This window comes from Syngnathus acus, chromosome 2 (genome assembly GCF_901709675.1).
Source record: "Syngnathus acus chromosome 2, fSynAcu1.2, whole genome shotgun sequence".
Taxonomy (NCBI): Eukaryota; Metazoa; Chordata; class Actinopteri; order Syngnathiformes; family Syngnathidae; genus Syngnathus; species Syngnathus acus.
In genome coordinates this window covers 18314227-18328512 of record NC_051088.1, presented here as the reverse complement: position 1 = coordinate 18328512, position 14286 = coordinate 18314227, and the positions used below count along the sequence as shown (strand labels likewise).

The window sequence follows — 14286 nt, the reverse complement described above, 5'->3', positions numbered from 1 at the left end:
GATTAAGATGGAAATTTTGAACATAGCCTTATCAATATCGAACATTTGGCATGAAATCTGCCCTGAAGGCAAATTGCAGCTCTGTGGAGGGTGGACTGGTAATACACACAGATACAGTGTGCTAATTGCCACAAACATTATTTAATCAGTGTCCCACTCAAATGTTGTCATGCATATATCAATATATTGTTTAAAACTATCGAGACTCCCCAATAAAATGTCCTTTGCGAAATAAAATGAGATGATTCATTCCATTCAGACGTGGTCTGAGCCTGAGGCCCTTCCTTTTTTGGTAAAGTCACAAGGTTTCAAGCCAGGCACTGCAACGGACAGTGCAGCGAGCCCATGCTGCTTGTGGGCGAACGGAAGCGCACAGTTGCATTCTGGGACTTGTATTGCAACGTGGATTGAGTGCCGCTGTCATTGTAGTTTACTGAAACACTGGATGCCTTCATATCCCATCATGCTACGCGGCAAAACGTAGATTGTCAACAGATTAGCAGTGTCTGGTGCTAGCATGGAAGAAAGGCTCGCCAAAATGGAGGAGATCGACAAAACTTCAAACAGGTAAGACACCTATCGATTCAAGACGCTCGTTTTACAAACTGGGAAATGATGGCAAGGGCTTTATTCGTCTGCAGTAATCACGAACAGTTGTCATCAGAGAATTAGGACCTGGCATAGGAGCCAATGGTTGGCTGTAAGAACTGAGCACGTTTACTTCCAACCAGTGAAGACGTTGTTTATAATGGACGCCACACCGGCTTTTAACTATTAATATGGCATCTATTTAACCGTCGTTATGGTCGATTTTGCCTGATCTCTTAAAACAAACCGAGAAGAGCCCCATGACAAGATGGAACGTTATATATCGTGGGAAAGTTTCAGCAGAATAAACTCTTGTATTTGAAGGTTAAACGGTGGTGACTAAATGAACTGGGAGTGATTTCGTCTACATTTAGTTTTTCCAAAATGTGAATGTGTCAGTGAAACGCTCAAGTTGACTCTGTTCATGCTCAACTGGCCACAAGATGGTGTTCCTTGCCTTCATGTGCCCAGGGAGGCGTCGATCCCATTTCCACAAGGGGAAGGAGTTTTGCTTGCTTTCAGGTTTTTGATCATCAAAGCAACCGCATTTAAAGGAATAATGGATCCTTCTGATACGACTGTAATTTTCCGTTCCGCTTTGAAATCAATGGGAACGATGTGAATATATCCCAGCACCCTCGGAATAAAACACCGCCACATAGATGTCAATATCTAGCCTGTGTCAATTTCCCATCATATGGTAGCATTAATATAGATGGCTATGTAGTTGTTTTAAATACATAAGTTATAATTATCTTTTATGTTCTATGACTTCCTTCTAGACTGCCAGGGGCTTTTTTCCAGTATTGTTTATTTTGCAAGTAGTGAGTTTAACACGTGCAATGGGGACCGAAGAATAGTCCTCAGTTACTTTCTGTTGTTGGTATTTCAGCTTTATAACGCATTATTGAATTTGAACGTCGCCGTCTGGTGTGATATTTTGGACTGCAGCGACTCTCAGCGCTCACACTTGACATTTTAGTAAGGAAGCAGCTCTTGTGACTTATTTGCAAGTATTCGAGATGAAAGACGCTCTTCCGCTTATGCTGATTTAAATCACATGACGTCACAAGTTAGTTTTTCCCCACGCTGCCAAGCAATTACTTAAGTACAGCTCTGATGTGACCATATTGATTTGTTTGTGTTTTGACTGGAGTGGGCGGGACTAGAGGAGCGGTGTCAGCTGATGAGAAGTGTCGGATTTCATCATGCTGTTTATGAAGTGTGTGCGCCTGCGCGTCTGCGAGAGCGTGCGAGACTCTTGTGAAAGATCGGGGTGGATTTCATCATGCAATGTGTTTGTGCGTGCGTGTGTGTGACTGGTGTAAAGCACTGTGAGACACAGGAGTCCCCGCAGGGGGAAAACAAAGCTTCCCTCCCTCCCTCCCTACTCGGCCTTCTCCAAGCTGCCGAGTATTCAGACGCTAGGCAAGAATAATAACTTGTTTGTTCCTACTTGTTAGCCCCCAGCCTTTCAGTCCTCCTGCTACTTATTTCAGCCCCAGCTGCACCGTGCACGCGCGCTGTCAACCACAGATGACTCGCGAGTGACGTAAGCGCGCTCGCGGACGGGAGACTCTTTGGCAAAACTGCCGCTATTAATACCGCCTAATGAAGTTAGTCGTAAGGGCGGATCCGTCCTCTTGCATTCGCTGTTGGTGGGCAGGGGGAGGAGAGGAGGTGGAGCCTGCAAGTGGCTGCTGGTGCCGTGGTTGGATCCCGAGCGCGCCGGCCAAGAGAAAGGAAACGGAAAGCATGTTGTAAAGTTTCGTTTCTCCTCCAAGATGATCCCCTACAACCCTGTTTTGCACACTGTGGCTCACATTTGACGTTTCACCACAAATGCAGCAGAGTGTGCATGTACTGTACATATGAAAGCGAGGGTGGGCGTCTGCAGTTAAATTAAAGTGGTGGAAGTCTCCCTCGTCTCTACAGTACCTATGAGCATTCTACCGAATTACTCAGGAGCCAGAATATCTGGTTGCTGGATACTGACATCAGATGGCCGGTAAGTGCACTTTATTGGATTCATTTGGAATGCTGTAGTGTGAATAGGTTTCTCTCTATTTGTGCCCTGCGATTGGCTGGCGACCAATCCAGGGTGTTGTCGCCTCGATGCCAGGTGTTATGGACTTCCAACAGGTTAAGCAGTCTAGAAAATGAATCGATGGGATTTGTCTCACTCACATGTGTAATGAGTTCTACATGACTCTTTGTAAATCCCAAAGCCCATTCAAGAGCTCTGCACATTCTTTGGGTGTTTGTTGACATACTTGGTTGTGGCGCTTGAGACTCATGTTGCCCTCGAGTATGTGAGTGGATTTTTGTTTCTTCTCACTGGATATGTTTTCATGGATGCATTTATCCGAATTAAAAGCCTGATCGAAATAGAAATGCTTCACCGACACGATTTCATTGTATACCTGTTGTACAATGACAGTAAAGGCATTCTATTCTGTTCTACACAGGCTCTGATATTTGTGGGTAGGCATTCCAGAGTTCTGGAGTCTGGAGAAAATGCTCTCGAACCTGCAGACTTCTTTTTGCCTCACGGGGTTACTAAAAGGCTAGCGTTTTGTGACGGAACATATGGCACCAAGTCAAAGAGATAAGAAGGCGCTAAGCCGTGTAATATATTGTAGATAACAGAACCTTGAAATCGCAACTCAAATGGACCAGCAGCAAATGTAAGTTGGCTAGTATCGGGGACTTTTAGTACTGGACATAAGAAAAGTACGCTACAATAATGGAGGCGTGACATAACAAATGCATGTATTATGATTGCTGCATCACATGCTCAGAGAATAGGATGCAGCTTAGCGATAGTGCTGACTGCGGAGGTGAAAGAAAACAGTAAGTAGAGAGTTGGGTCAAATGTCAAATGTTTTTACAAAATAACTCTGGGTAAGAAGAAAAGGAAGCAGTTGCCAGAGGTGGTAATGCAATCAATGCAGAAGTGTTTGATGAACAAATATTACGGCTGCTATGATGAACTAATAATACGGCTGCTATAAATTTGATTGGGGTCATGACGATGACAATGAGACAAGACTTGAAATTTTATAATAGTGCTCAGACATAACAGTAGTATACGGTAGTAGCATTACAGTTGCGATTGACAAGCCTCGACATGGTACCAAATCAAAAGTATTACCTTTTGTCTGCATTGCTTCATGTATTGATGACTCAATAAGTTGAATAAGAAACTCGTCAAAAGGTGTGGTAGTAACGATACAACGCTGCGTTATATTTAGAAATGTTCTATGCTGTTGACCTTGGGTAAGATTTGTGCTTCAAGGTACCCCTGCCCTCGTTCTCAGTTCATCAGTGTATACACTGTCTAGCGAGTGAGTGCAAATACAGAAGTGCATGATTCAGCATTTTCACCAGTGACGCTCATCTTTTATTGCACTCCGGTTTTGTTTTAACGGATAACCCACTAAGTGGTTGCTGCGTGTACGCTCTTACTGGGTCCATGCTACGGTGACCCCGCGCTGATAAGATAAATGCTTGTGCTCTTCACCTCTGAACACTTCGCATTCCACCTGTAAAGGCATGTTGCCACTTACGAGTACATTTGTACAGTGACGGTCTTTTGGAACAATGGCACATGGCTTTTTACAGCACTCATTGGGTGAGGTGTGGATGTCTCGGATAATGTGGTAAGTGTTCTGCCTAACAAGTTGAGAAAAGTGAATTGCTGAAAGTCAGCGTTACGACTATTTGTACATGTGTGTATTTGTGTTGAGTATGCAACAATTAATCGATTCATCGACAAACAATCGATTGTTAAATTAATCAAGAATGTTCTTGAGAAATGATTCATCGTTTCTCGAAATCGTTAAACTCGAGCTGCAGTTAACGCTGATTTTAATAATCGATTCATCTGTTGATTTTTATTTATTTTTTTCTGCCAAGGATTTAGGCACTTTTAAGTTATTTAAAGTGCCTGTAAACGTGTTTTTGAATAGAGATGGGCACAAAATGTTGTCTACGATTCATAACTATCAGCTTCATATGTTATTCCAAAAATCCTTAGTTGCAGTGTGAGTGAGTAGCATTTGAATCTTGAACGACCAACATCATAGCTCGTGACACCCTTTTGAGACGACACACTGTGGTTTCCAGCAATTGTAACCTTACTCAGCATGCAACAGGCACATTACTCAGTCGCGCAAACAGCTGAGCTGTTGTCATGGATTTGGGTTACTTTGTGTACTTTGGCTCCTGTTGGAGTTAGACTGGATTGGCCAAAAGCTTGGTAAAAACTAAACATTAACCCTCAATACTCAGTAACTCAGCGCATCTGGCTCTTGTTTACTGTTAACATGGTGACCAGTCACACCATGACGAGCTGGTTGTCTTGGGATTTTAAGCCTTTGTTATACACCAACCAAGTAGCAAACCCATCTGTCGAACAATGTCCAGTCGTTATCACTTTTGTCTATCAGATTTGACAGGATACTGTTACACAGGTATTCGTTTGATAAACTACTACTTATGGTGGTGTTGCTGTGGCCAGCCTGAACAGTATAAAGAGGGTGATATTGTGATCTTGTTTTATTGATTTTGGGTCTTTTGTGGTTGGCACATCGGCTAGGTGATCCGGTGGGGCGGTGTTTGTGTAGAGTTTCTCTTAATTACTTTCTCAACTCATCAAAACATGTTTCACAGACTGAGTGATGGTGACGAGCTCTGTTGTGTTTGTAGCGGAAGTGGTGATGGCTCACTGGACCGCCTCCTCCCCTCGGTGAGCACGGGCCTTTCACCGAGGAAAAGGACCACCAGTCAGTGCAAGTCTGAGCCGCCTCTCCTCCGCACCTCCAAGCGCACCATCTACACGGCTGGGCGTCCCCCCTGGTACAACCAACATGGCACCCAGTCCAAGGAGGCCTTTGTCATTGGTAGGATTATTCATGCGTGTGCATAGTCAAGAAACGCCACTAATTGTTTGCTGTATACATATTTGTGTTTATTAACCAAGGTTGCTCATAGAGAGTTGTGTTTTTGATTCTTGTTTAGGATCATGTTCAATAACTTGTCCTTGAGACAATGGGCTTGTCGAAGGGTAGGGGAAAGGGTCTTTGTGTGAAGGGAAAAGCCAGCCATTGTTGCTGCTCTTGATGTAACCCGATACTGTTTATTGTTCAGATGAAGTCGTAGCGAAACGCTATGAGACCCAAATAGTCTTTACACCATATTTTTCCCTTCTCTCTGAGCATGCGCTATTCAGTAATCCATCGTCTCAGCTTTAGCCTGCCTTTCAAACTCTCACATGAAGCTATCTACAGTGGTGCAATTGTGTGCTACTGTCTATTAATTAACGCAACAAAATACAAAATTGCGTCCACCGTTATGATGTCAACATTGTGCGACAGGTCTGTGCGGCGGCAGTGCTTCGGGAAAGACGACCGTTGCTAGAAAAATCATCGAAGCGCTCGACGTTCCTTGGGTTGTCCTCCTTTCCATGGACTCCTTTTACAAGGTATGCAAAAGCTCGCTGACACTATGTCAATATTTAACATGGCTGTCTCAGCATGGCCCCTCAGATGACAACCCGGTTTTTCCACTGTCTCGTTTTTTATTTAATCTCTGTCTGGTCAAACTGGTTAGCGAGCACCGAAGCGACAATTTAGTGCAGTCATTTATTGTGGATCAAAGAGAAGAACTCTTTGCTTTTGGTTCCCTGAGTGATTCCGTCTGAAGGGAAGGATTCAATATTAGAGCTCAGAAGTGTCTTAAGGAGGGCAAAGTGTTGTGAGGAAGCCCATTGCTCCTGCTTCTCCATGTACCCGCCCACTGTGGTTATGTAATCTTGTCACTGTGATCAGCGGCGCTGGAATCCGGCCGGCACAAGTGCCAATTTCCACACTGCCGTGTCCAGGAGTTGAGCTCTAAAATGTTTCTGAAATCTGTTTTGAGTTTAAATTCGCATGTTTATTAGATTTATCACGCAGAGGAGTATACAATTATGTCATTCATTTTCTTAGAGACGTCTCAGTGTCCAAATAACGTTTTAGTGTTTGACCACCTGGTGCAAAGGTCACCGTGGTACATTTAATTTTAGTTCTACTCACTTCTTTTGCTCTTGAACTTGAATCTGTGGGCAAGAATGCCTTGTTTGAAATGAACTGTTTGTCATACCCCACGAGCACATTGCAAATGTAATTGGAACAAGATTTCTTAAACCTATTTGGCGGAATCCTGTCTGTGACGAGAGTCAGTTTGCATCTTTTTAATTTAAATAAATAAATATCCGGGTCCGGATGCCACATTCACAGCCATCTAACCGGCCGGGTGGATCCTGGGGCGTCTAGCTGTCGATTTAGGAATCATTTGTGGCCTTCCTGTTTAGTTTGGAGACATAAATATGTAATTGAGTGCAGGCTCTGGGTCCCATAGCAACAGAGCAGGTGACTGATAATATCAGGCACAACAGCTAAATGAAAATAAATGAAACAACAAATTGATAATAAAATTCATTGCCAACACTTTTAATTAGCGATTTTTATCACTGTTATGTTTTGTTGTTTCAGCACTACTTCAGCGACTTAAGGACCATTTGCAAATGCACCCCCCAAAAAAATGCAGCTCTTAAGATGCGTGCTCGTTTTCATCAAAAAAAGCATCTTCAGATATATGAATTTTTCTTATCTGATTTATAAAATCATCTTCAGAAAACATTTGACAAACCATGAAATTTCAACATGAAGACCAGGTTAAGATATTTCGAAATAATTTTTTTACCGTTATCTTTTTTATATTACTGTCAATCATTCAAATACTCATGTCAGTAAAATTCTACGATTTGAATGAACGTCTTTACCATTATTGATCAAATGATATGATAATGATTGCATTTATGCAACAATGCTATAGCTGCATTATTTATGAAACGTGAATCTGATGCTTTCCCTCAGGTCCTCTCCTCAGAACAACAGATGCGGGCTGCCAGTAACGATTATAACTTTGACCACCCCGATGCCTTCGACTTTGATTTGCTGACGCACACGCTGCGAAAGCTCAAGCAGGGCAAGAGTGTGAAAATCCCCGTGTATGATTTCACAACTCACGGGAGACAGAAGGAGTGGGTCAGTATGAACGTACCAAATAATCAACAGCCTGTCAGAATGATTGCACCACAGACGTGTCTAGCCCATTTGCTGGGGTGTTAAAGCTCCCCAAAAGAGAATGATAGCACCTCCAAAATTTTAGAGGCAAACAATTCCAACACTGTTGGCGTAGTTAGCAAAAGGCACATTCTCATCAGGGTTTGTTCAAGTTTGAAGAAGTGCTCACAAAATGCCGTCTAGACGTTCACCTATAGTTTTACTATTTTTTTTCTTGTCGCAAGGACATTTTTTAAATTTCATCTTTATCTGATTCGTAGCCCATTTATGCGTAGACACTTGCAGGTGATAATGCCCAAATATTAAAGTGCTTTTACGTCCTCGATGGTGAAGGAATTTTGGAGGCTTGAATAAGCACATATTTGAATGTAATTTTCCGGAGTGTAAAAGTTAAATTGGTTCCCACATACATGGCCCAAAACTAAAATAACTCCGCTGATCTGCTGATGTCGTCACATAAACACGTACGTGTGCCAGTACAAGGAAGTACGTACTTTTACTGCATCCTTAATATTTTTACAAATGTATCCACCACAGAAAACAGTGTATGGAGCCAGTGTGATCATCTTTGAAGGGATCATGGCCTTTGTCGATAAAGACCTCTTGAAGGTAAGTTCAGTGTTGTTGTTGTCCAATAACATAATCTGATCAAGTTGGCTTTTTTTTGCCCTCCTATTGAATTCACCTGTGCCATCAAATACCGTGCCTGCCACAGTATACAGAGCAAATGATTTTAACCGAAACACTTTTCATTTTCCTGTGAAGTTGCTGGACATGAAGATTTTTGTCGACACGGACTCAGATATCCGTCTCGTGCGTCGGCTGAGGAGGGACATCACCGAGCGAGGCCGGGACATCGAGGGTGTCATCAAACAGTACAATAAGTTTGTCAAGCCATCCTTTGAGCAGTACATCGAACCAACCATGCGTCTGGCTGATATTGTGGTGCCTCGGGGTACGTATGCCGTCCACCCACACGCCATTGATTGCATGACTTACTGTGAACAGTAAAGGGATGGACACCCAACAAGAAGTTGCTTTGGAAGTTATTTCCCCATTATTGATATCAACTTGGATTTCTGTTATTCCATCAGGTGGCGGGAACATGGTGGCCATTGATTTGATAGTGCAGCACGTCCACAGTCAGCTGGAGGAGGTGAGAAAGTTCTTGACCTAAAGCAAGTACACGCAGAAGACGCATCATGCCAGTTAATTATAAGTGTGTGAGTTGAGACTTGGGCCCTCCTCCTTGGTAGTGTTATTTACTATGTTTAGGGCCTGTCAAATTCTTCCATACCAAACACATCAGCGCCCTCGAGTAAAAAATAACCTTTCTCCAACATTTTCGCAAAGTTAGATGTTAAAAAAAAAAAGTACAGAATGGCTTGGTATGATGATATGTTTGAAGTGAACACAGGGGTCCTGCCCAACCCTGATGAAGAATGAATCCAGGTTAAGGCCTTTCTCCTCACTCCTGTCGATGTACAGTACTGTATTTGAGCCTGCTTGCCTCGCTCTAGTACTCCCTCTAGTGGTTAGAAGATGGGCTGCATTTAATAGGGTATCCTTGTGAATTATCAGACTTATTTTGAATGTCGTTATTCGTAATGGCTCCTTATTGTTTCCACATAATAGAAATATTAGTCCATTATGTGGAAACATAATGTCCGTAATTAGGAGCAGTGTCCTCATACAACTTTGTTTGAAATTCTATCACACGGTCTCATTCTATTGTCGAGGCACATTACGCTTTTATTGTTCCTTTCTACCCACATGTGCACTTGCACACTCACAATGAATTGCTCTCCCACTCTTTTCCCACCACACCGTCATCCCACCACCTTCCACGGCTCACAGCGCGAGCTCAGCGTCAGGTAGAGTGGCCTTTAATCCTATCTGTCATCCATCCTTTCCTCAACATATCCGCCCCTCTTCCCCCGACTGCTGCTGCATTCTCTTACTGCAAGGCGGTGGAAAAGAGAGGGAAGCAGCCAAGCTCTTCCGCCTTCACCCGTTTGCTGGCTGCCGTGTGACATCACCAAGCACCACAATTGTAGACCCGGCCAATTCAAATTAATAAGGGCGCAAAACTGTTCCCAAATTGTGTTAAAGGTCCCATGGCAATTCCTTTTATGAAATTTGCAAGATCATTTGTTGTAAGTGTCCCGACGTGAAATGCGACACATCGCGTTGGCAGGGATCAAAGGCCGACGGGCTGGGATTGTGCAGGCCATTCACTTGAATATAACCTGTGATTCACGAACATATATTTTTCGAACAATGACTGCAAGCTTCCATCCTTAGGTTCATCCTGAATTCTAAAAGTTATGTCGTAAAACACGCTTGCTTAAAATTCAGAAATATATCGCGAAAGCTCACATTTACAAAGCCTTCCTCCACCATATGCACCCAAAGACAACACAATTCTGGTTAAAAAATGTTTGCCCTTCGAAGTTAGCACTTGAGACAAAGTTTTGGCTTTGCTTTAAGCTGCAAGTGTGCAGCCATTCAGTCAAAAAGTGGGCAGGTACTTGAATAATGATTAACCAATCGATCTCTGTCTCAACGGCACCAAACTCTGATGCGCTCATTTTGCAAGCCTTCGGTCTTTTTAACGGGTATCGCATACAATTGACAAACCACATAAATAACTCATTTTGACCAATTTGATGTAGAAAACAGTTGGGGGAGGGACGCATTTTGATGGCATGGGACCTTTAAGAAAAGCAATTGGAGAATTGACATTACCTCGAAAGTGGGTGGTGAGGTGAATGTGGAGCAGCCAGCATTTCATGTCAGGATGTTGCTTTTCCCTCTTTTCAAGAAATGACAACTCTCGCACACTCTTGCTGCCTTCTGTCGAGAGAATTAGTCAAGAGCAGAATGTTTGACCCCTCCTCTCTCTGGCGACAGGGGTGAGGGCGACTCTAAGAAATAGATCAATAAAACGTGTGGCAGTGCTGCAGTTGCACACATTAGCAGCCACCAAGTTGCCCTTACTGCATGCAGTGCGCTAGCTTTTTTTTTCTCTTTCCATTGAACGTCGGGCCACAGAATCACAGACCGATATATACACAAAGGAAGTGAAATGAAATATCAACTTCCACGACTGTAGACTTTGGTGAAATACGGGCCACGCTAGCTCGTGTACCACCCACGCATATGCACGGAGTCGATGCACAAGTTATCTCGACAGATAGACGGACGGCCATTGGAAACACGTAGCTTTCAGATTGGCCCTTCGTCCATTCATCCAGCCTGATGTTGTGCCCTTTCGTTTCTCTCATCTTCTGTTCTCCATCTGTCTGCGTCCCCTCCGTTGTCGTCATTGTGTTTCATCGAAAATTCCCCATAGAGGAAACTTCGCTGGGATATGTGAGCAGATTTGCTATGATTTCTGTTTTTCTTTGCATCCGGCTAAAGTGACAAATTTGGCTGTAGCATTTTAGAGCCACGACTGCATCACTACTTGTAACCGTGTGTGTTCAGTTTGCAGCCAAAGGGTAACCCCCTCGGCTAACAGTTTCTATATGCAAAACCTGCGTAGTTACTATATGTGTGTGTGTAGTAATCTTGGAAAATTATTACAATTCACCGAGACCAAATGCTGTCAAACAGAAAGCATCCACTTTATAGACTATACAATTATCATGGTCTCTATTCTGTTGTAATTTTCTACCAAATGACTCTAACAAGGACACTGTGTGCTTTGCTCTGCTCTTTTGCCTTTCTGCTTTTGCAATCCTACAGCTGTTTGTGATTTTTTTTTCATGCCTCCTTGCATTCACACTACTTACAAGTTTCTGTGCGTGTGTTTGCATTTATGAACTTGCACATTGGATGGTGCTGATGCCCACTCTTTTTTTTTTTTCTTCCCTGCACCTCTTATCCCCCCCACCACCACCATTTATTTATTGCTGTGGGGACAGGGCAGCCCTGGCTTCTGCACACCAAGCGCAACCGCTTCCGCAGACGCTCAGCGTTCTGGAGAGTACACCCCAGGTCAAAGGCATGCACACCATCATCAGGTACAATCAAGGAAACCGTTTTCCGCCGCAATCAAAATGCCTGTGTGGACATAACATGTACACTTGTCACCTCTTCCTATAGGAACAAGGAAACCAGCCGGGATGAGTTCATCTTTTACTCCAAGAGGTTGATGCGTCTGTTGATTGAGCGAGCGCTCTCCTTCCTGCCATCACAGGTGCTTAAGCTCAAGATACACGGTTGATTCATTCATTCGGAATCAATACAGACTTGACACCGAGGAGCCAGAGCAAAGAAAGTGTAAGGTTAATAAGAAAAATATCGCTCCATAATGTTATACTTTCACAAAATATAGAATAGTAACACTTGAGTGGGAACATTTCCTCCATTTTTGCCCATTTGCAGGTTTGTGTTAGCAGGTTCTTAAGCCTTTCTGGGTGATCGTCCTGTCGGGCCACAAGTTCACAGGGACTCTTGCTGTGAACAAATTAAAATAACAAGATGACTGTTGGAGACTGATTGACTACTGTTGGGGTTGCCTTGAGCAATCATTTCATATTGATGCTTTCACAGGTCCACGTCGTCCAGACACCCCAGGGAGAGGACTACGAAGGCAGGCGTTTCCACGGGAAGAGGGTAATGTTTTTCTCAAATCCTTTTGGTTTTCTCCATAAAGTCGACGAATCACTCTGTAATTCTTTTTCTTATTTCTTTGCAGATCACCGGCGTGTCCATTTTGCGGGCAGGAGAAACCATGGAGCCCGCTCTAAGGGCCGTTTGCAAAGATGTCCGCATCGGCAAAATCCTCATCCAGACCAACCAGGACACAGGAGAACCTGAGGTCCAGGTTTAAAACAATAGGATACTGGAGACAGCCATCTAAACAATGCGGAATATTATGGCATCAATTCATACTTTGTTTCTTGCTCAGCTTCATTACCTGCGTCTCCCCAAAGACATAAGCGAAGATCACGTCATTCTGATGGACTGCACCGTGTCCACTGGCGCCGCAGCCATGATGGCCGTTCGAGTGCTGCTGGTGCGTATGCATTTGTATTTCCATTTTTAGACATGTTGAGACACCACACCTCAACTGACCTTTCTGTTTCAGGACCATGATGTACAAGAGGATAAAATCCTTCTGGTGTCTCTGCTAATGGCCGAAATGGGAGTGCACTCGGTGGCCTACGCCTTCCCGCAGGTCAAGATCATCACCACGGCCGTAGACAAGAAGGTCAACGATCTCTTCCACATCATACCTGGCATCGGTAAGCATCCTACAGAGAATGTGAAGTAACTAAATAACCTTCCTATGGTAAAGAGTAGCACATTGTTTGCACCCCAGCCCTCTGCAGTGTCACTTTTTTGCGGGTATTTCCAGTATACTTTCGGTACTCTTTGATACTTGCCACATTGTCATTTTATAAAAAAAAAATATATATATATATATATATATATATATATATATATATATTAGCTCATGAATTTATACCTATTGCAGGTGGCGCTGTAACATTTCCTCCTTATGATATTTACTGGATGCACAAAGGCGTTACAACAGTTCGTTCTCATGTGACTATCGTTTTACATTTTTCTTTTCGGTAGGAAATTTTGGGGATAGATATTTTGGAACTGATGCACCTCCTGACTGGAGCGACGACGAGATAGATGAGCCTAGTTACTGATTTGACATGAGTCAGTGGCTGTGAACTTGTTCATCAGGTGGCCCACGAAGAACAACTTTGAAGCCTCTGCGGGGCCCAGAGCAAAACAATCGCACTGTACACTCGCACCATTAAAATGTTTAAATTATTTTATTCTTCCTGAACTCGTGTTATGAAGTTAAAGATATTTTTGTACAGTATGTTAATAGCTTGGTCCATGTGCAATTTGCGCCTTAAAAGCCTCATACTGTGGACGACACTGAATGTGAACTTGTACAAAAAAAAAAGGGGGGGGGGGGTCTGCCTTCATCAGTCACGTGCAGTTGAATCAGTACACAAACTCAACTTTCATCACATGCACTTGTGAAACGACCATTCAACCGGAAAATGTGTAGGTGTATTTTTTCCCCTTCTTTCTCTCTGGGGCGTGAAAACAGCTGAAAGCGTAATACACCCAGACGTCTGCCTTTCTGCAAACTGTCTGACCAGCAGGCTGTTAGATTGAATTCAGAGTGTGTCAAACACATTTCAGCCCCATTGTGTTTTTGGCCTCGCGTGCCTGGTTCGTACCTGAGTAAAAAACAAACACTTTTAGTATTAAAAATATAGGCTCCGTTTTTTTAAGATGTTGGATTAAAAATAGATATTACAAACCAGGTTACTCTAGTAATGCCTCTTTTTCAATGTCCTTTTGAACTTCATTGCTCTCCTCCTTATAGGACACTGTAAAAGTTTAGTTGCTGAATGCAAGTGGTGGCTTGTCAACTTATGCCGTTGCCTTTGCACTGTTTTGTTTACAAGTTAAGCTGCATGTTTTTTGTATATGTTCAATAAATATGCAGTTGTTTTAAACCTTTTCTAGCAGTGTCTTTCATTGGTATTACCCAAATGTAGTTTTGCTCCCTGTCCAGGAACAG

General features: G+C 43.2%; 1 protein-coding gene across 6 annotated transcripts; it reads left to right on the top strand.

The window, feature by feature from the left end:
- Positions 1–466: 466 nt before the first annotated feature.
- Positions 467–14221, top strand: uckl1b (uridine-cytidine kinase 1-like 1b). 6 transcript variants are annotated; one of them, XM_037278054.1, is made up of 15 exons: positions 467–567; positions 5299–5492; positions 5967–6073; positions 7509–7679; positions 8256–8327; positions 8484–8673; positions 8813–8874; positions 11074–11093; positions 11648–11746; positions 11829–11922; positions 12279–12341; positions 12424–12552; positions 12637–12744; positions 12817–12973; positions 13311–13452. In XM_037278054.1, the coding sequence occupies exons 1-15, from the start codon at positions 518–520 to the stop codon at positions 13388–13390; spliced, it is 1596 nt and encodes a 531-aa protein (XP_037133949.1). In that variant the 5' UTR covers positions 467–517; the 3' UTR covers positions 13391–13452. The 6 variants fall into 6 exon arrangements, with proteins under 6 accessions (XP_037133949.1, XP_037133911.1, XP_037133920.1 ...); XM_037278016.1 differs by lacking the exon at positions 467–567 and adding an exon at positions 2304–2596 and having other exon boundaries at positions 13311–14221; XM_037278025.1 differs by lacking the exon at positions 467–567 and adding an exon at positions 2304–2596 and having other exon boundaries at positions 12424–12546.
- Positions 14222–14286: the final 65 nt, after the last annotated feature.

What these genes read in the sequence shown, in the direction of transcription:
- uckl1b (XM_037278016.1), top strand. Translation starts at nt 2,529, where the DNA reads ATGAGCATTCTACCGAATTACTCAGGAGCCAGAATATCTGGTTGCTGG. An exon ending in ACGGGAGACAGAAGGAGTGG is followed by an intron (nt 7,680 to 8,255) that starts GTCAGTATGAAC and finishes TATCCACCACAG; the next exon opens with AAAACAGTGTATGGAGCCAG. An exon ending in GGCATGCACACCATCATCAG is followed by an intron (nt 11,747 to 11,828) that starts GTACAATCAAGG and finishes CTCTTCCTATAG; the next exon opens with GAACAAGGAAACCAGCCGGG.